Source organism: Ostrea edulis, chromosome 9 (genome assembly GCF_947568905.1).
Source record: "Ostrea edulis chromosome 9, xbOstEdul1.1, whole genome shotgun sequence".
NCBI classification, from domain to species: domain Eukaryota; kingdom Metazoa; phylum Mollusca; class Bivalvia; order Ostreida; family Ostreidae; genus Ostrea; species Ostrea edulis.
The window spans coordinates 44,718,351-44,741,101 of NC_079172.1; the positions used below are offsets into that span (position 1 = coordinate 44,718,351).

Consider the following 22,751-nt stretch of genomic DNA (forward strand, 5'->3'; position numbering starts at 1 on the left):
AGAAATAAGTTTTGATAATTGATGAATGATAAAATATAACTGTTCGTCTCTTCAATCCGTGATTTTAGTCTTGAATCAGCCGTATGGAAAATTCCAAAAAACCCGAAACGTTTGCTCCAACGTTGCTGATGAGGTGAAGTCTATAAGGTATAATTAAATTTTACTTGATATAAATTTTTCGATAGACTACCCTGAAATAGACGAAGAGAGGATACCCTTTGGCGTAATCTAAGCCAGTGCGATGCAATACAATTGCGATTTCCCGCGCTTGCGTGGATGTTTATTTACCGAGTCAAAACGACGTATTTATCAAACGTGCATGAAATATTCCTTGCATATACATCTTGTTACATGTAAGGATGTCAAAAAAAAACAAACCTGAAGGGCAATAGCGAAATTCCTTTTGTGCAAGATGAAATCTTCATTTTGTATCCGATTTTGTCAGACTTTCAGTATTGGCGTTGTGTATAATAATATGGGTTCCATTTAGGTTTTTTAAAATTATTCTTTATTAATGCTCAATACCACAGGATAGGGAAATCCAAAACTATTTGTGTTCAATATGATGTTATTATACACTTCAAATTTCTAGGAATGGTATCGTGCATAAAATCAGAGTTCTCTTTGGTTTTTAAGATTAACTGTAAAATAGCATGGCCACTCAAAGGGGGATCCTAAACTCCTTGTATATAAGATAGTGAATAGGATTTTGAAATCGATTTTTCAGTGATACAACTAGAACATGTAAAATTAACAAGCAGATCGATTGTAATTTTAAAGTAACTGTTAAAATACAAGGGCCCGAGCAAGCAGGTTATCCTATCGCGAATTAGCATACAATAAGGTGGACATTAAAGACTTTTGTAAGATATAGTATCCCTGAAAATATCATTGAATCCAAAGCCAAATTACACATCAAAAAGTAGTGTACTAGGAAATTATAATCACCCCTTGAAAACTTGATATGAACCCTAATATCTGCGCAATTACTGACAGTGGGATAAAATGACATAAGATATATAATGTTGACTTTTGTTCACAGGTGATGGAAAGGGCGAAGATAAAGGACAGTGATCAATCTCACAAATCCTGTAAGAATCCAAAATCGAGAACATGGAAAACACGAACCCCTGGAATTAGGTGTCTAGGAGTACGCACTCCCTGTTGACCAGTTTCAGCTGCCATGAACCCTCTATCTTAATCAAGTAAACACAGTAATCCGTAGTGAAAATCTATACGTAAAAATAGTCTAACGATTGGTAAGATTGAAATCCCCTCCAGCAGCCTTGGTCGTTCATATAAAACCTTGAAAACCAATTGGGATCCGAAGGTTAACATAATTAACCATTCCTTGCTTGCAACTTAGCAATATTTATCACAAGTTGTCGGGGTGATTTTGTTGACGTACAGCTATGTTGATGGCAGAGAAATTCCACAGTAAGCTAGCGTTCAATAACGCCTTTACTTTTTAGGTTGCAATTGGTTGTCTTCAGTCATTGTGCGTCATGCGTTAACAGTTGATTTTTTTTTTCACTTCTTCTTGATAACTACCATTTCAATTCTTTTCAAATTTAGTATGAAGCTTCATTGGGATAGGGGGATATCAATTGTAATTTTCAGGACTCCAATACCCCTGGGGCCTTAGGGGTGGGTAAAAAACTACCCAAATTTGACCAATTTTCAAAAATCTTCTCAAAAACCACACACGTGAAAAAAAAAACTAAATGCATAGTGATGTAGAGCAGGGAGGCCTTTACCAAAATTGTAAATTTCATGATCCTCGGGGTAGGGGTTCTGACCCCAGGGCGGGGCAAACTTGTTATATAGTGTTTATGTGTTAACACTTGAATAACATCTTTAGTGCTATTTATACTAAATTGAAAGCAGATAGTCTTTTACCAAAATTGTAAGTTTGATGATCCCCAGAGTAAGGGTTCTGACCCCCAGGGTAGAGCTAGACTTAGTATATAGTATTTATGTGTAAGTTTGCTGATACTGTATAAAATCTAAATGCATACCTGTACTTAAGAATAACAGAAAAGACAAAAAATGGTGAATTTCATAACCCAGGGTTATGACTTTAGGATGAGTCCAAATTAGTCATATCTTTTAATGTTAATACACCTATTATTTAAAGCCTTTCATCGGTGTACATGTATGCACTTTTGAGGGCAGTGAAGTTTTAAGAACACATCTTGTTTTATACAGAATTTAGCTTAGATATTCAGAACAGGAATCTTTTTTCTAGTTTTCATAGCCCATGGAAGTAGTGATATTTTTTCACTAGTATTCAGGTGACCGATAAGGCCTGTGGGAGTAGTGATATTTTTTCACTAGTATTCAGGTGACCGATAAGGCCTGTGGGAGTAGTGATATTTTTTCACTAGTATTCAGGTGACCGATAAGGCCTGTGGGAGTAGTGATATTTTTTCACTAGTACTCAGGTGACCGATAAGGCCTGTGGGAGTAGTGATATTTTTTCACTAGTACTCAGGTGACCGATAAGGCCTGTGGGAGTAGTGATATTTTTTCACTAGTACTCAGGTGACCGATAAGGCCTGTGGGAGTAGTGATATTTTTTCACTAGTATTCAGGTGACCGATAAGGCCTGTGGGCCTCTTGTTATGTATCACGGAGCGGAACAAGTAAACTGTACATACTTACCAGATGTTGCCTCCATTGCTGGCTTCATTATCCACAAAACATTAAGTACATATATTTTTACACCCCATTTTGAAACAACACATCAGATACATTTATTAAACCGATATCGAGAATGGTATTCTCTGGTATCAATGACAATTTTTATCTAATCGCATATTTACACAAATAATATACTACAAACACACGTGCGCGCGTATACGGTGTCAAACGGGGATCCTGAATTCCGGGGGTTGGAGGTGAATAAATTGGGGACTTATATTTTCATTATATACTACAACAAAGTCCAAACATACCTTTCCAAACGGTTCCTTATCACCAATTTGAGTAGAATGTATTTTGATGATTTTCCTAACGGGAACATAAATTCCCACTCAGTAATGTTTACACATTGTAGTATATCGTCTTGTCACGGAGACACAATATAATTACAGTAAACAAGAAAATGTTAATCCTTATAATCGTCTTAGCATAAATATGTTAAACAATCCCTCACTACAATACATGTAACCCACGAGGAAATTTGAAGAAAAATACCAAGAGAAAAGTTGGAAATCTAGCAGAAAATATAATGACTATATGTATAAACAAAATTAAGTAATCGAGGTCGAAATTAAATATATATTGTATTGTTTATTCACAATACGACACTAAGGGTACAACAAGAAAGGAAATTAGTATACAACCTCAAATGATTTTGTCTCATTTGAATTACATCACATTAATACCACGTAGATATGTCTTTGATCAGGTAATATTTGATATATGCCTAGCGTACATATGGATGTTTATTATAATGCAAGATGGCATATTTCATTAAATTCTGCAATAAAACTGCAATTCTTTATTATAAAAAAGGAATTTGATAAACGAAAATATTTGCATTTAAATTATCTTCATTTGTTCATGCATGAAATTATTCCTTTTGAACGTGAATCTAATTTTAAAAAATGAGATCCTTTGATAATGCTTACGTGTATCGCTCAAAGGATCCAATTTTAATAAGATTGCTCTTTTCGAAATTTGTGTGCATATGTCAATTCATATATATATATATATATACCATCTTGATTAATGTACATGTTTAGATACATAGATACACAATCCACTATACACAAAACTCTAGAGTGAAGTCGCATTATATCCAATATGTTTTGACCGATTATTGTGGTTTTCGTCGTCGTATTGGGTGAGGTTGCTGGGGAGATGTTAAATGGTAAGACTTTATATTTCACTATACTGTTAAGTTATGCAAATGTTGCTGAGACGCTGGTACATGTGTATTAAGTATATATATATACGTCAAAGATGCTTCATCTGCAGAATAAAATTATCAGCTGATTCAACCGAGCAATACCACTTTAAAACAACCAAAACTTAAACAGGACCTTATTCAAAACATTGGATTATACTTGTTGCAAACCGAGTTTCAATCCATCATGTCAGCTTGATGAGCATATATTGTATTTAAGGTTGAATTCCGAAATATTTCTGATATTAGAAGTTGTGAATAATTAATTTGGTTCATTTTGTAAAAATCTTTTCAAATTTACCAATTTAAAGTTATTTGACATAAATATGTGAGGGCGATTTTCTTTGAAAATCGCAGAAAAATGGAAAACTTCTTTATATCATATATAGATGACATAGACCTCTGAAAACAATTTTATGAAAGTATGTAACCATTTAACTATAAATCAGATTGTTTGCATAGAGATCATTTCGAGTTTTATGGCAAAAGCCAAAAATTTGTAAAATAAATAAAATAATAATAATAATTGCGGAAAACTCGTCAGATCCTATATAGATGGCATTGGCATTGGCAAACAATTATTATTTGAAATTTAGTAACCCTTTGATTGACAAGATGTTTGACATAAATATCAGGGGACGTGTACGAACTTTTATTTCTTTAAAAATTGTTGAATTATGGCAAACTTCTTCAGATCATATACACTGTATAGAGAATATGGACCTTTGAACACATATTTTTTTGAAAGTATGTAATTAGAATCCTCTGATTATAAATCAGATTTTTAATATTGATATTAATGCATGGATAACTCTTTATGTTTTGGGGCAAAACAATAGTATTTGTCATTAAAGTATTCTTAAACAATGGAAAAAACTTAAAGAATCTTACAAACACATTTATGGACATTTGCAAACATGTATTTTGCTTTAAAGAACCTAACCCCTTGTTTATATACTAGTATCAAGTTGCTTGACATTAAGGCGATGTGTGTATATGAATTACTGAGTTATTTGTTAGAGATATGCTTGCAGACAGTATTAATCCAGAATTTGTACTCGCATTGTAAATAGCAGTGTCAAGTTTAAACATGTTTAATTGTGTAATTAACTCAGTACTTCTTGTCAGATGGTGCATAGTCATTTCAAACGTGAGGTGCTTAGGAAATATCCATTTGCCATTCATAGCCGGGGCACATATGTCCTGAGAGTACGATTTGGCAAACCTTTTTGCCCTTGAAAAAAACCCGGGATGTTTGATTCAACTAGAGAAATGTAATAAGATATTCTATAGACAGGTATTCAGAGATGATGGAGAGCTGGCCATGGTAGGTTATTGCATGTCAATTTTGTGGCAGTCAAAATCTGTCTTTTGATTATCATAGCATATTCTTTGACTTGCCGTTTGGCTGAAAGGGCTAACGCAAATGCAGGTTCGATTGCTTTTTCAGTAGCAACACATGCAGAATATATAAGTTCGCCTTTGGGAGTTTTCCAAAATTCAATTTTGCTATACCAAATTTTCTTTCTTTTTTAGATTTCAGATTTCAAGTTTTGTAAACATTTTTATATGAGTTGGGATAAATGACAGGTATCTGAGCATTGTCATACTCTCAATTACGTAATTCTGCAAGATATATATCTCCATTTATTCGGATAAAGTCAAATGCTTTTCCTTGATGCTCAAGAATTATATCATATTCAGTTTCTGGACCTAGTGTAGGTTTTGTTATAGGTTGGTTGCTTTAGCAACCAAATCAATACATCGAACTGTACTTTATAGTTGTCCCTTGGGGACTCGGTTTAGAATTGGTCTTCAGTACCCCCTGCTTGTCGGAAGAGATGACTAGATATAACAAGAATCTAATTTAGGCGTTGTGCATTGTATATAATCTGAAGAGTTCTCAAATTCGATAAGTGCACGAGTGTGCGCGCGCATGTGTAAGTGCGTTTTGTGTGTGTGTGGTGTGCGTATGCTGTTTGTGAGGTGTCTATGTTTGGTATATGCGTATGTTGTTTGTGAAGTGTTTGTGTGTGTGTCTGTGTTTGGTGTATGCGTGTGTGATGGGTCCCATGATTTACAGGTACTACTTGAACATTGAGTCTTGCTTGACATATTTCATACTTTTTTAATGACAAATCTTTAAATCATACTTCATTTAAAGAATGCAGAGCTGTCGGTGATTGTTTCAACGCAAAATGTGACGGTACACACGATCTGGAATGTTATCGTGGTCAATGCACGTGTGTAAACCCTTTCAAAGGTAAATATATATCGCACACTTTCTGATCTTCTAAGTTCAATTATATTGATGTTTTAAGTTTTTGTTTCACTATAAATGAAACCAAATTCTATAGGTATGAAAAATAATTTTATCCATGTCAATGATGTGTCAATTGTTACTACAAATAAAAATAATTTTATCCATGTCAATGATGTGTCAATTGTTACTACAAATAAAAATAATGTTATCCATGTCAATGATGTGTCAATTGTTACTACACATAAAAATAATTTTATCCATGTCAATGATGTGTCAATTGTTACTACACAGAAAAATAATTGAACTTTTTAGTTTGCCTATTTGACTCCGATTGCTCTGGAACCTGTACCGCCTTTGGCCGCCATAGACGATATTATTGTATCACTGCTAAGTGTCGATGCTTCGCCGGTTAATAAATGATGTTCAATACCATATATTAGTCTTACTATTTACTGTTTTACTATTGGAGAATAGGGCTGGGAGGAAGAAGCTTTGTCATTCTGGTTGGACTTCCTCGGTCCGCACAGCGGTGTTATCGAAATAAGCCTCCATTTGAGATGGGGTGTTCTATTTACATGTATAAGAAAATAGTTACAAGAAATATTCATGCTTCATTCATATCATTATATTTACATTTTCAATGTTTTGGCCTCTGGTATCTTTACAAATTATATACGAAATGCATCAAAGTTCAATGTTTAATTCATTTATTGTTAAGTCGGCCAGGTGTCTGGAGTCGGTTATGTCACAGAGTATGAATTTGTTGTACGCGCCGTGTGATTGGTTCGCAAAGACATTGCTTAGTCTCGGGATCATCCGAAGGGTCTCGGGATTATTCGCGGACCAATCACACGACACGTTATAAATTCGTACTCTGTGACCTCCTTTTTGGATGCCAGTGGAAGAGATGAAGCCCTGTCCGATCAATGCACGCAAGATTGTGTCAAATAAAAGATATGAGATGGGTTTTGAGTTGAAGGGACTTGTAGTATGACATCTCCCCGACCTGCAGCTCGCCAATTTCTTTGGTAACACTGTAATTACTTGGAAAATGTGCCCCGAAACGGGGACCCCCTGTTTGTTTACAAATTTTTGTTTCTTACCTTGTGTATTTTATTATACCGGTAGAAGGCCAATCTTTAAAGCTTACAAAGAGCGTGAAACGATTACATGAATCGAAAGAGGGATGAGATAGACTGGGAATTCATACATTTCAGAGAAATCATTGCCACCAGAAAAAAAAATATGAAAAGGGGGAGGGGTAGTAATATCCATATTTCAGGTGCCTGTGGTCATAGATCATAGTCCCGCTATTTAAAAAGAGTTATTGAATGACGAAATATGACCAGACTGCAGATTGAACTTTATAGAGCCCCGTGCTAACATTATTTACATTTTTCAAAGAATCAGAAGGGGCATGTTGTCAGTTAATTTGTTCGAAATTTTTGACAAGCAATAAGAAAACAATAACAACAAAAACTGGTGCTTAAATTACCGATTATCAAAACCTTAAATTGTGTATATGTATGTGTGTGTGAGGGGTGGTGATGTTCATCCGCTCAAACTGTCCCCCCCCCCCCCCCCGGCTTAATTAATGCAGTAGTTATATTGAATGTCCCTACATGGATGAATTCTTAGATTTCAAGCTTACATACAACACCCCTACGATTCTACGTGCCTGTAATCAATATGTAAAGATGTTAAACCTCGGTGCAACTAGTATATGAAAAAAAAATTATAGACAAAAATGATTTAACGATTTGCATTTAGTTGCTTCAATTTATATACGCTATCGATTATCAAACTTTTTAATTTCTATATGAAATCATTTTTGATTTAGATGCATTAAATAATGAAAGCAGTACTGAATCTATAACATCATAAGAGAGAGAGAGAGATCATCTGTAATTATTGATTATAATATACATGTATGTATACAGGTACGGGAAGCTTAAAACGTAATATATACATACATACATATATATATATATATATATATATATATATATAAGAATAAAATCCAAAATGATTACATATTGATCAAGGATGGGTTTTTGCTGGTACTTTCACCTTCCGGCTCCTCAGACCTGAAGAGCCGGAAAGCGAAAGTACATGTACTTGCAGGAACAGATCGTTGGTCATTATGTGATCATTTGGATTTTATCTAACAACTATGCCGATTTCTTCATTCATTTTTTGAATAAATATACGTACGGTATACTCAGCTATAGTTTCATTCTTCATTAGTGTAACCAAGCAAATCATTATACTCCCATTGAAGAATGAAACTAGTTTAATATATTCAATTAGCCTTGTGATATTTTTATTATACTATTACTTGTGTAGATTTTTCTACAACCATTTCTGGATTCAACATTGTTGAGATGAGACTGTTCATATATATGGACACGTTTAATGCAAATATTGTGTGTAGTTGTAACATACATATAGAAATACATAAACCTGCTTAAAATGTACACATCGGCCATTCGGGGTATATATAATATCATACATGTTTAAACATTAAGATCATGTTTGTGTAGTGCCATCTCTCTTAAGGCACGCTTCTTTTCTTTGCCCCTATTCCTATACTTGATGCAAATAATAAACATTCTATACATCAATAAAACCAACATCAGAATATTTTTACAAGTGAAAAATATTATTCCGTAACTCACGACGTTGTATACAATGATTGCATATAACCTCAGCGCACAGTAAGGTCCGTCCATTAACAGGAATGATATCAGAAGACTAAGAATTTCGATCCCGAATATTGCGCGTTTTTCCTTAACGTCATGGTATTTATCATCTGTTGTACCAAGTCGCATTTTCTTTGGACTTTTTGCGGTTGTGAAGATGAAAGTAAACTGCAATAAACTTACTGACCACACTGTTAATGTAGCGTATTTTAGTGGTGAGTTTGTGCGAAACTGCGGCTCATCGAATACTACAAATAGTTCCATGACATCTGAACCCGATCCAATGAAGATAAAAAGCAACTGAGAAAGTTCTTCACGTGAAAGTTCCCCTAACGGAAGAAGCATGCGTCCAACAACAAGAACAAATAGAAGGATCTGTTCTAAAATGGCAACCCATGTATCTGGATCAAGGTAAATTGGTATCTGTACCTAGAAAACAAGATATCAAAAATATTAGTTTTGGATTACCTGTTATGTGTACATAGATTGCACGTGGTTTTACTTTTAAAATATAGGAAAACAAGATGATACTATTTTGAAATGCTTTGCATCAAAATTTGTGGTAAGAAGCATTTCCCCTACGAAATGAATTATTGTTAACCGTGAAATAAATCACCAAAGAAAATGAATCATTATGATTTCTCTGTAATATACTCTACCCCCTCTAAAGAGGACAATGCCTCCTGCAAGGAATTGGTCAGGTTGGAGACATTTGCTGACACAGCAGAGTTGTACCGATCCAGTTTGTCTATCTGTAGGAACCATAGTGCAGGGACCGTTCCTCCAAGATAAATCACAAAACATGGACAAATCCTACAAAATCAAGACTTACATGTAGCTGGTGAAATTTGATTCTCGTGACTTACTTTTGAACAAGTGAACATATACATGTAACTTTTTATCTAATCAAGCGTGCAGATATCTTTGGGAAAGACTATGACTAGCTTTGAAGTTGACCTTTCAGTTAACCATTTATCAATTTTCCATCTTCTTTAGTTTAGAAAGCTATGATCAAGGTCAAGGTTAATGTTGCAGACATTGAAATAAGCAGAAAGTCATATCAAATAAGAATCATTTTCTAAAGTCTTATATAAATTTCATACAAACTTCCTACCATTTAGGATCCCGGCCCTGTCGTTTTACGACGGTGTAAATTGTCTCCAACACCAGAATGACATTGGTAAGAGCAAGACACCAGTAAAGTTCATCCTTCCTTACATCCACGGCTCTCCACACACACAGGAAACTGTGACAAACCAACAACAGACGGACGAATATGGCTTGAATAGCATCACGGGTCACATGATGCCACTTAACCTCATCTTTCTTGTTTTTCGCAGAATTGATGCCATTAACTTCCGGAACCTGTAGTTTTCCGCTGAATTTGTTTTGCAGTTGTCTTTGGCGGATGAATGTTTGTCCTTGTGAATTGTACCTAACTGCATGTTGTGGAGGAGAAACGTCTGGGAATAGAGGTGCCCACACATAGTCCTTGCCAATTTGTAAATTTTCTGTGCTCTTAAGCAGCTGACTTTTATTATTGGCGACTGTGGAGATTAGGGACTGGCTAACAGGGTGTTGTTTAGCTTTGGCACTACTGACCTCCCCGTGTAGTTCATTCTCTGGTTGTTCCTTCTTTTGTAGATTTTGTTTACGATTCTCACTCACATCGGAACAACCCTGCAGTTCTGTTGATTTGGGTACATCAATTCGCAGTGAAGCGCTATCTGCAGTTTGGATGGTCGCCCCGGCCGTGTTTGGTATCTCGGTGTTGACTTCCTGTGGATTGTCCTGTCTTTGGAATTGTTTATCGTTCTCATCAAATTCTATTTCACTTTTTATCTCCAAATCGGAATTCTGTAAATTGAAATTATCCAAGAAATCTTCTCCGAGGTCTGAGCCATCTTCGCTGGTTTCACCTCTTTCCTTGCCGATATCGTCTTTTGACTCAAATACAGGATTAATTAAACCGTCCTGATGTCTTGGAGACTCCGGGGGTACTAAATTCGCAGAGGACACACTCGACATAGCTCCGCTTACTCCCACGGGACACGGCTATCGATGTCACTTCTTGTGCTGCCTAACGTGAATCTGTCTAGATCCACAGAGATTACTCAGTTATTTAAATAATGAGAAATCGCTGTTCATATCACGAAGAAATGTTTGCACACAGCATAGCGAATAAAATATAGAAGAGACAGAGCTGCACAATATTGATAGCGAAAACAAGTTTTCAAAAACCGTGTTTTAAATAGGAGTACCCATTTGATCTCTATTAGAACAGGGTAATTGTTATCAGGTATTAAGGGGACTTGAGGCTTGTTTGTTCTGCTGTTGACAACCCCCTCAATTAAATTTAAAAACAAATTTATTTGGAGAACCCGAGAGTTTGAAAGGGGAATGGAAAAACATGATGTGATTTTGAGACTCCATGATGGAATTCTTAAATGAAACGAACCAATATAACCCAGTTGCTTTACATTGTTAGAATACTAACAAACAAGTCTAAACGCTGTCCTTAGTTATTTAAATTTTCAATCTTTTCAGCAAACAGCGAATATTTCTAGGTCTCTTGTACTATCATTATGAGACTATTATTCTAAAATGGGAGGCTTATAATTGATACCGGTGGAGGGGGTGGGTCCAAGGATATGTGTGCACGGTAAGGCCTGCAAATTTCCCGAACGGGGTCATTTTAGAAAAAAAATTATGTGTACAGACTAATTGTTTAATGATATCTTCATAATAAAGATACATGGTGCATTTTAATTATTGATTTTAAATTCTCAAAACTACATTCATTTTACTGGTAAAACTACTAATTATTTAGATTTTAAAGCTCAGTTTTCACTTTAAAATGTTCGGTTACATATGTAATTCAAACGTACGATGTTTCACCATGGCATTAAACACGTACAGCATTTATATATATATATATATATATATATATATATATATATATATATAAAAGACTTACAAACGAATTATCTATATTCAGTTATCTTCAAGTGAATATAAATATTCATCATCGTGTAAAATTGAAAGTTCCTATACTGATATTTCAAGTTCACCAACCAATACACTTCGTTGTGAACTTTTATACTTTCCCCAATTGTTCAGTTTTCTGTAAGATTTCATCCATTGATTCACAACAACACTTAGCTGCAATAATGTAGCCCTCTCTGATTTTTTTTTTTTTTTTTTTTTTTTAGGGAGAGGGCTACAACTCCTTAGGATCTCTGTAATGGTGCAAATGCGGGAGTGATTCACTCCCGCAACATTTGCGCTCATTCTAAACATTTCCTGACTTTCTTTACGTAAATAAAATGATATTCTAAGTTTCTTAGTCAATATATAAATTTACAACCTGCAACTTTAGATTTGTGAGGCTCTATTCTACCGTTTTCAGCAATTTCGATAAATTCCAATTTCTCGATTCATATTTGTGCGCCATGTTTGATGTACTGAAGTTTCAACTTCCGGTTGTCAAGTCATTTGCATATGCCATATAAGGTAGTATTTACATCAATGGACAAGTATGGAGGCGAAAACTATTTCGTCGGTATTGAAAAGGTTTGAATTTAATATCAAGTTAAAAGCCGAACAGCAGAGTGTAAATTCTTTCTGCAACAATATCATTTTCCTTTCTTTGTCGAAGTGGCTCGAGTAACTACATTTTCGCGCTGATTGTCAATGTTTAGGCTTTTCATTAGATCCACCTACGAGATCTCGCGATAACAAGCATGGCGGAGCAGACGAAGAATTTTGCATGCTGTACATTATATTTAATGAAAAACACCTTTATTAGACATGCCCGAGCACAAAGTTTGTACTCCTTTTGGTGTAAACAACATTTGGGACTAATACACAGAGTTTATTATCGGTTATCATTAAAATTATTTTGCACCATTACGGAGATCCTATGGAATTGTAGCCCTATCTCGAAAACGTCAGAATAAAAAAAAAATTGGATAGGGCTACATTATTGCAGCTAAACAACACTATGAGAGGTTAATATACAATGTAGATAACACGAGATTTCAGTTGTTTGTGCTGTAGATAACACGAGATTTCAGTTGTTTGTGCTGTAGATAACACGAGATTTCAGTTGTTTGTGCTTCCAGCAAGAAGGTTTCTAAACCCAAATTCCTAACCACACTGTACAAAACACCAGATGAGAGAGGCTTACATGTATGTATTTGGTTTTAGCCAACTCACCTTACAACCCTTCTAATTTTAAAAGGAAGATACAATTATTGCTCATATTCATATTTTCTTTCATGTTTTAAAAGGAAGTCAGCCATTAAGACGATGTAGTATACCTCCTTAATCTCACTGGTCCACAGAAGCAGTAACCATGCAATGTTACTGGTCCTGTACCAAATTTGTATGTGCTTCTGGTGACTCTAGATTACTTAAGTTATTACATGTAAAATGCAATGGACGAAATGTGGAAAAATGTAACCACATACATTGTAGTTTAAAATTCATGTTTTTAAAAATAAGTATATATACAGGTGTTTATACTATTTATGTACACTGTATATAACTTTTCATTTTCCCTTCAAATATGAAAACTTACTATCAAGAGCTTTGTGATCAAAATACCTAATATATCTATGTTACCTGTGCTGAAATTTCATACATATACAACTGTTTGTGTGTGAGTGGGTGGTGAATGTGAAATGAAAAATTCCATTGTTGCACACTAAAACAAATTTAAGTGAGTTTAAAATTATATATATATATATATATATATATATATATATATATATATATATATATATATATATATATATATATTGTGCAATATCTACGGCCGTAAGGTTGGATCGTGTAGATTGTTCATAGCAAGATAGCAGGGCAGATCCCAGAATGCGCTCGTGAAGTAGGAAGAGTTACTGCTCTTACAGGACGGCGATCTCGTGAACGCCGTAATTTGGTTGTGAAATTGTTAAGGGCACGTTTGAACAATGAATCTATTACTCGGAAAACATTTCTTTGTTCATTGTTAGCAGCGCATAGTTTTCTTCACTTTCTTGCAGGACATCGCAGAATAAGCACCGTGCAGTTACCGGAATTATTCAGCCACCCCCCACCCCACCCCACCCCACCCCTCCACCTTTTCCTCATTGTTCTGTTGTCATTATGCTAACACCCCAACATATTATGCGGTTTCAGACCACAAGGGGCACTTATGTTATGGTTACGTCATGTATTTCTCTAGTTAACTGGTTAATCATATTGATATGTGATTATATTTTATTATTTTAATTCTCGATATGAAATCATGTCAAATTATATTTTGATCAATAGCATTGCCAACCATAATTATTATGTATTCATGTGTATATTTCAATAAGAAAATGCAAATTAAAAAGTTTTGATACTTGATTCATGACGAATATTCAGAAATATTAGACAGTGATAAATCAGAGTCATCCTCAGTAGCTTTCTCTAAATTTCTCGTCATCTAAAACATCACCAGGAGAAGATGGCATCTGAAGAGGTAGGCCTCCTAACTCGTTGATAAGACAATTTTCTACTGCAATCGGAAGTCATTTCTATTCCTTTAGTTTAGATTTTTACTGTTTTAATTTATCGACCATCCCGATTATTTCTCGGCATTGGGCCGACGGACAGATGGTCAGGTCGATCACTGTTTCAAATGCATGTAGTATTGGGAGGATCCGGGTTAGAATAGGTCCTCAATACCCCTTGCTTGTCGTAAGAGGCGACTAAATGGGGCGGTACTTCGGATCAGACTGCAAAAACCGAAGTCACGTGTCACAGCAGGTGTGGAACTATAAAGATCCTTCTCTGCTCAGAGCCTACGCGCCGAGCATAGGCCTAAATTTTGCAGTCATTTACTGGCAATGGTGACGTCTCCATATGAGTGAAAAACTCGAGAGAGGGACACTAAACTACATAAAATGGTTGTTTTCTTAGCAATAAACGAAAATATTTAATTTTTGTTGTAAATTTAAAATGAGTCATATTCTGGCGTTTCATTCAACGAACCCGAGCTTTTACTTCCGTTGACGGTATTGCCGGAGAGCACGACTTCGATTTTTGTGTCGCGTTATCTGATTGGCTTTTCGCGCTTCAGTTTTCTTTAAATTTTGTCAAAAGTGTGTGCTTCTTAATACGAGAATGATTGAAAGAAATGTCAACATAAATTACTCCGTGGCAGTTTTGATATACATTGTATAAATTTATAGAATTAATTATTGAACTTTTGATTTTAGAAAGTTGACGCGAGCTAATCAGATAACGCATGCCGACGTAAAGTATCGCAATTCAAATCTAATGTATTTCTAAAGATTATTTTTATTTCTTAATATATTCACATTCTATTTTCATTTCCGGCGGAATTGCCTGCGGTTGATATAGATATACTACATTGATCAATTTATCAAATAGTTTTGTACATGTATTCTTACGCGCATTGTTTACAGCGGAAATGGCAAAAACATTGGAAATGTAAAGAATATGATTCAAATCAAATATTGGCTGCATTCTGATTTCCATAAAACAACTTAATTAAGCATTATTAATTGAATTCACTCCAGTTTCATATAAATTCTCGAGAGGGACGTTAAATAATATCCAATCAATCAATGATATCCGTTGCGATATTCTATGAGCTTATTTTATGAAAGGTGAAGATAACGAACAGTGATCAATCTCATGACTCCTACAAGCAATACAAAATAGATAGTTGGGCAAACACGGACCCCTGAACACACCAGAGGTGGGATCACGTGCCTAGGAGGAGTAAGCATCCCCTGTCGACCAGTCACACCTGCCATGAGCCCTATATCCTGATCAGGTAAACGGAGTTATCCGTAGTCAAAATACAGTGTGCCAAGAACGGTTTAACAATTGGTATGAAACACGTCAGACAGCATTTGACCCAATGCCATTCATTTTCACTTAGTTTAACTAGTATATTGGTATGCACTTGGGTACATTATTCAAACGATGTACATGTAGTCCCGTGGGGACCCGGGTTAGAATAGGTCCTCAGTACCCCTTGCTTGTCGTAAGAGGCGACTAAATGGGGCGGTCCTTCGGGTGGGACCGCAAAAACCGAGGTCCCGTGTCAGAGCAGGTGTGGAACGATAAATATCCCTCCCTGCTCAATGGCCATAAACGTCGAGCATAGGCCTAAATTTTACGGCCCTTCACCGGCAGTGGTGACGTCTCCATATGAGTGAAATATTCTTGAGAGGGACGTTAAACAATATTCAATCAATCAATCAAACGATGTAGAAACGCGTCTGACAGCTACTCCAGCATACAGGTATATCATTTGTTGCGCATGTATCCCCAAGGAAACAATAAATTTTAATCACATGTATCTGTTGCGGAAAATTCTCAAATATGCGGAAGTTAAAATAATTAGATTTCGAACAAAATGCATGCAGAATCTTAAATCATCGTTCTCAGCTCTGTGTGTGTGCCTTATGATGAAATGGACCTAGTTTGACATGATATTTTTTTTCATATGTTGCAAAAAAGTCAAACGATGTCAATGAATTTAAAAGATTTTAATACAATTATTTCACCTCTATCTCATGCAACGGGGAAAGTCATAGACATAACATCAGCGAGACCAGCCTCAATGATTTCTCCAGGCTTGACGGGGCCGGCACCAGCAGGGGAACCAGTAATGACAACGTCACCCTCTTCCAAAGTGATGTAACTGCTGATGTAACTAATCACATGGGGAATACTAAATATCATATCACTGGTACTACTCCGCTGTTTTATCACGTCATTTACTTTCAGCCACAATTCAATGTCACTGTAATCTTTAACTTTTTCTTTTGGAATGAATTCGCTGACTGGACATGCTGTATCATAACCTTTGGCCAAACACCACGGATGACCTTTGGACTTTGCTTCGAGTTGGAAATCTCGCGCTGTCATATCCAGAACGAGACAATATCCTCCTATGTAGCTATCCACTTCCGATTCTTTGACACCGGAACAACGACTCTTTATGATAACCCCAAGTTCCACTTCGAAATACAGTAGCTTACTTGCATAAGGAACCTTTTTAAAAAATCACAAGAATTTACAAGAGATTTATCTGTTGCAAAAAAGTAAAACCTTTGTTGTAATACATGTAATTATGAATTTCACTTGCATCATATTTAATGTTGTTGTTTTTTTTAATAAGGTGTACAATACTATAGATACACCTACATGCATGGGCGAAGTTAGCAGTCACATGATACTTTACAACTCTGCTGTGTAAATGAATTATTCTACCGTCCAACAATGAACGAAAGGAATTCAAGTAATTTGGACATTTTATCAGAAATAAACCACAACGATGGTGAATTTTATTTAAACATCTTGGATATTGACTTCAACTTCAAACCAAAACTTTCCTCTTCGGTTGCTTTAACAAATTCGGTCTCAGTATAATATCCAAGAATTCCCAAATATGATTTATATCATCTTAACCAGAGTTGTGGCTCATTTTAATTTCACACTTTACCACATAAGATAAATTTGGAGAACCCACCGGTAAGAATGTAAGCTTGAACTGATGAATTGTACACATATGGTAATAGAGCTCTCTCCCCCCCCCCCCCCCCCCCCCCACACACACACACACGCACGCTTTAAGATTTCGAAGATTGGGAATCCTTTTCAGCCTTATTTCGGTTCTGCGTCGTGCCAGAAATTTCAGACAATCACCACCCCTCACTTTGTAACATTATACGAGCCGGCGAGGGGAAAAATAAAATTAGGCAGTGACTATTAATCAAAAGACAAAAATTCTCTATCTTTTAATCGGTCATTAACACACTCCTCACCGCCCTTCGTCCAAATAAATCAAAATACACCGAAATGAATAGAAACCATTACTTTACACCGCATGCTATATTTTTACATATCGCATACAATTTGAAAATAATGCTTGATCTCACCTTGATAGTTTGTCCCTCCGTGATGTAGGAAGTCGTCGGTTTCATGAAAACAACTGGTTTTTCAGGGAGAGGGTTGCCTTGCTCCGCTGCTAATGCTCTACGGTTAAAAAAAAAATATTAGATCTAGATGACAATAAACAAATATTATCATTCTATATAATGATAACAAAAACAGCTAAGGGGAGATCTAGACAATACTGACAGCACAAGTTGCTTTTATAAAAATCCCTGAATATGATAAAGTTATCTCCCCTGTTATACAAGTGAAATTAAAAACTTGACAAAATAGAATATCCAAAAATCATCGAATAATATATACAAAACAAAAAAACATCAGTCTTGTCATTTATTAGATGGCAATAAACAAATATTATCATTCTATATAATGATAACAAAAACAGCTAAAATAGCTGCATATAAATATATAGGTGAAGGAAGGGGAAGGAGGGTGGGTAAAACTTCTAAATTTCTCCTTGTAACATTTTAATTTCAGAACTGACGCTATCTAAACATCACGTGATATAGACCTTACCCTATGATTGGACAATACATCAGAAACTTGAGCTGGTTAAAAACACAAAATGACCTTAAATACAGACTGTTACAAAATTACATATACAATGTAGATAGAGAATGGGTTCACTTATCACAAATTACATAAATGCCATTATTTACAATAATGCAGTATTATGTAATATTGGTGCTCTGGAAAAGTTCCATATAATGATGGAACAACAACATAACATAACACCAGTATTGTGTGAACTATTGTCATTTATTAGGTGACAATAAACAATTATCATTATTCTATATAATGATAACAAAAACAGCTCTAGACAATACTGACAGCACAAGTTGCTTCTATAAAAATCCCTGAATATGATAAAGTGATCTCCCCTGTTATACAAGTACAATTAAAAACTTGACAAAATAAAATATCCAAAAAATCATCGAATAATATAAACAAAACAAAAAACATCTGACACAAGAAGCAAACAGCATGTTTGCAACCCCCACACAGAGAGGTAGCTACCTAGTATAACACATCAACATCACAACCCTGAAAGATAAGGAACCAGTAGGCACATCATTATGCAAAAGCTACCATACACCACTATAAATAATGTTGAGAACTAAATCAAACATATGTAAAGAAGCCTATAGGCTTGTGACATGGCACCTAACCTTAAGGTATGTACATAAGATTCAGGAGAGAGGAATAATTCACACAGCAGTTGACCTCTGACCTGTCTGCTGAGATTTTCAGGAAGGAGACTAGAATATACACAGCAGTTAACTTCTGACCTGTGTTTTGGCTGAATTGTAAGAGGGACTAGAAAGTACACAGCAGTTAACTCCTGACCTGTGTAATTACTATTGACTAGAAAAAGAAAATCCACAGCAGTTGACTTCTGACCTGTGAGTTTTATTATTCCACACCAACGGACTAGAAGTGATATAGCATTAGATATGTGTTAAGCATTAGTATATGGCATATCTGACTTGACAACATTGAGAAGGCTAGCTATATTAAATAGGGGGATAGTTGAATTCAAATTGTAAAGCTTGGCAGACGTACATGTATATCTATGAACAGCATCAGATTTCCATCTGCCCATCTTCTGAGTACAGTTTTCAGAATACCCTAAATGTGCTGCATGTGTAGCTGCCCCTATTCTGAAACTATGGCCTTTATATAGAGCTGGGTTCAGGCCAATGAAGCGGATTGTGTTCTGCAAGTTTTTGGTTACAAATGCATACGTGACTGGTTCGCCCTCTATAAATTGAAATAAGGGGCCTGATTTGTGCGCAAATGTTTGTAGGTAAAGATACAGTGACTTAACTTGGCACATTTCCTGGTTGCTTGAAGCTCTAAGATTTATTTGGAAAAGGTCATGTGCTTTATTTGTTTTCAAGTTTCTTAACACTATCATTACTGCAATAGGCGCTTTATGTGGAAATCGAATGTTACGTCATCCCTCTGAATTACTTGGCATTGTTCACCTTTTGATTTGATAACAAGTTCCCCCAAACGCAAGAATGCATTGAATGCCAAAAGGAAAATGGACTTGAGTAAGATCCTGGAACATAAATTTTGTACTAAACAATCAACACCTTTCATTAATGTTGACATTATTGACGCAGTAATTGGTAACCTGGAATCTTTGTTTGGTGCAGAATGATGACACCCGTGCAGAATTTTCCGGACATTTTTAATGCCTCGGCGGAATCTGGGAGAGACGACACTTTGTGCACATAGCTAATTGCCGATACATGTGAAGATATACTACTGGGAGAATAACCTGTTGAAAAAAGTTGTGCTATGAAATTTGACAAAACTGTAGCCGTAATTGGGAGGGAATTGATTTTAGGAAATTCTAGAGCTAACAAGTTCCATGATCTTTTGTACAAGGCCTCTGTAGAGTTGGATAAAGCGACTGCTAGGAGTTGGTGTGCTTGTGGGTTCAGATTTTCAAGAACGCCTGGGGAATGTGTGTTGGTTGTTGATTTAACCAAGGCATGAACTTGAAGACTGCCCGAAATTGGAATCGAGATAATCGATCAGCTGCAACATTGTGTTTGCCCGGTATGTGTTTGGCCCTGAAATGTATGTTCCATTTGAGGGTTGCCAACACCAGCGGCGTACTAATTTCATAAGGACTTTTTCTGTGGAGGTTTGCTTATTAATAACTTGAACTACTGCCAAGTTGTCAGACATAAAAAGTACCCTTTTTTTTTTTTTTATCTCATTGCCCCATATTTCAATAGCCAACACTATTGGGAAAAGCTCCTTAATTGCAATTTGATATTCCTTCATATTGTCTTGCCAATGGGATACAAACCAATGGGACCCTAAGATGGCAGCAAACCCCATGGACCCAGCAGCATCGGTATACAATGTGAGGTGATCAGAGGAAAACCATTTTTGTGACAAGAAAACTGATTTCCCATTGAAGGTGGCCAGAAATGTGAGCCATGTTTCCATGTCAGCTTTTGTTTCATGGGGAAGTTCAATCAAGTCATTGGGATTTCTTACACCACATGTCAAATCAATTAAACGCCTTAAAAAAGCACGTCCAGGAACAATAACAGAGCAAGCAAAGTTCAATAATCCAATTAATGCTTGAAGATCACATAAATTTGTATGATTTTTCCTTGCATGTCTTAAGAGTTTTTGTTCGACCTTCCTAACTTTGTCCAGGGGAAGACGTGCTTCCATTTTTATCGAGTCTATCTCAATGCCATAAATAGTTATGGTTGTGGTGGGGGGGTTGGGTTTTTGACATTTTGATAGGTACATGTACTCCAATCTTTTTGCACAAGTAGAGGAAATTTGCTAGATCGTTTTTACAATTAGGTGAATCAGCTGGGCCAATGAAGAAAAAATCATCCAGGATGTGGGACATACCCCCTGCACTATACCTCGACTGCATAACCCACTGTAATGCTACACTTAACTGTTCAAAAATCGGACATGAACTGCTTGTCCCCATTGGTAAACATTTGTCAAAGTAACAGTTTCCACTCCAGGAAAAGCCTAATAAGTGATAGTCAGATGGATTGACAGGGATTACTAAGTATTCTAAAATCATCTTCTATATCAGTTTTTGCCATCAAGCGGTACTTGCCATATTTTTGAACTAGCTGAATAATCCAGGCAATGGTGGTATTGTCATCTAATAAATGATAATATTTCACACAATACTGGTGTTATGTTATGTTGTTGTTTCATCATTATATGGAACTTTGCCAGAGCACCAATATTACATAAAAATATTCTAACAAACCATATACATGTACCACTTAGTGTAAACTTCTTTTATGCGCAATGAATAAATAACAACCAGTTGCTACACTTTTTCGCTGCAGTCATTTAGACGTATCAGAGAGTTGAGGACAAATGATTTCCGTCAGAAATTGATTTTTATTTCTGAAATCAAAAGACAACCTTTACTTTCCACATTTCATTGGTTTTGTTTTTTAGGTGATACACATCTAATTTTTTTCCTGAGCTTTTAATGGTGTAAAATTGTTTTGCATTATATGAAGTACTGTATGTGTAGAATTATCGCCATTATGTAGCACCTTACTATCTATCCATTTCCTGATTTATATAAATTATTCAGTCATGTAACATACTTTAGATTTAAAAGTTTTCTCCGTTCATCCGTATCTGATTAATTTTTCTTTTTACTTGTTTCACGAAAATTAGATATGCCTTTCAAACAGCGAAATACTTTAACTTGTTTCGCAAAATTTTGATACCAGCATGCGCTCCAAACAGCGAAATACTCTTTTAATATGCAATTTTATCTCCAAAAATTAGAGTTAGTGCCCTTACATCTAACATGCTACTAATACCTATACATTGTATAATCTTACGAATCCGAAGGCTAAAATAATATTCACATGGGTGTTATACAAGGTACCATTGATCTTCACCTATAATTTCGTCCTACTGCCAGCACTTTTTTCCCTAAGGATGTGAAATTTACAAGACGCCCGTAGGATTCCATGACGTTCCAATTAATGACCTATATATCTTTGCAGCCCTCGTGATAAAATCGGCGGATCTAATCAGGTGTGTGAAGGTTCATATATCTATTTCATTGGCCGGTCGCGGTGGTTTGGGGGTTAGTGTTTGCTTCGTAACCGAGAGGTCGTGAGTTCAAGTCCCGCTCCTACCTGGGTAGTATCAAACCTAGGACGTAAAAATAGGTAGTGATTGCCAGTGGCGTAGCCTGAGTTAATTAATGTGTACGCCTATTGTACGGTGAGGGGTCTGGGGGCCGCTCAAGGCCCCCAGCGGGTCCAGGGCAGGGCCCTGGTAGGGGGTCCGGGGGAGACTAATGTATCGCAGATACTGCAGACACTTATTTTTCACCTTTGTTTGTAGCATTTAATAGGGGATTTTTTTTTAATTT

General features: G+C 35.9%; 3 protein-coding genes across 5 annotated transcripts; 1 reads left to right on the plus strand and 2 right to left on the minus strand.

The window, feature by feature from the left end:
- Window positions 1-3,730: 3,730 nt before the first annotated feature.
- Window positions 3,731-6,589, plus strand: LOC125658249 (serine protease inhibitor Cvsi-2-like). Its single transcript, XM_048889440.2, has 3 exons — window positions 3,731-3,877; window positions 6,078-6,176; window positions 6,489-6,589. Exons 1-3 carry the CDS (start codon window positions 3,868-3,870, stop codon window positions 6,587-6,589), a joined length of 210 nt encoding a protein of 69 aa, XP_048745397.1. The 5' UTR covers window positions 3,731-3,867.
- A 1,978-nt stretch (window positions 6,590-8,567) lies between these two features.
- On the minus strand, window positions 8,568-11,202 carry LOC125658229 (transmembrane protein 26-like). The gene is made up of 3 exons (XM_048889404.2): window positions 9,993-11,202; window positions 9,538-9,691; window positions 8,568-9,307 (listed from the first exon to the last, which is right to left on the minus strand). Exons 1-3 carry the CDS (start codon window positions 10,904-10,906, stop codon window positions 8,693-8,695), a joined length of 1,683 nt encoding a protein of 560 aa, XP_048745361.2. The 5' UTR covers window positions 10,907-11,202; the 3' UTR covers window positions 8,568-8,692.
- Window positions 11,203-16,416: 5,214 nt separating this feature from the next.
- On the minus strand, window positions 16,417-22,389 carry LOC125658240 (acylpyruvase FAHD1, mitochondrial-like). Of its 3 annotated transcripts, none has more exons than XM_048889427.2 (3): window positions 22,270-22,389; window positions 17,827-17,923; window positions 16,417-16,939 (listed from the first exon to the last, which is right to left on the minus strand). In XM_048889427.2, the coding sequence occupies exons 1-3, from the start codon at window positions 22,341-22,343 to the stop codon at window positions 16,457-16,459; spliced, it is 654 nt and encodes a 217-aa protein (XP_048745384.2). In that variant the 5' UTR covers window positions 22,344-22,389; the 3' UTR covers window positions 16,417-16,456. The 3 variants fall into 3 exon arrangements, with proteins under 3 accessions (XP_048745384.2, XP_048745386.2, XP_048745387.2); XM_048889429.2 differs by lacking the exon at window positions 22,270-22,389 and adding an exon at window positions 22,210-22,231; XM_048889430.2 differs by lacking the exon at window positions 22,270-22,389 and adding an exon at window positions 21,628-21,647.
- Window positions 22,390-22,751: the final 362 nt, after the last annotated feature.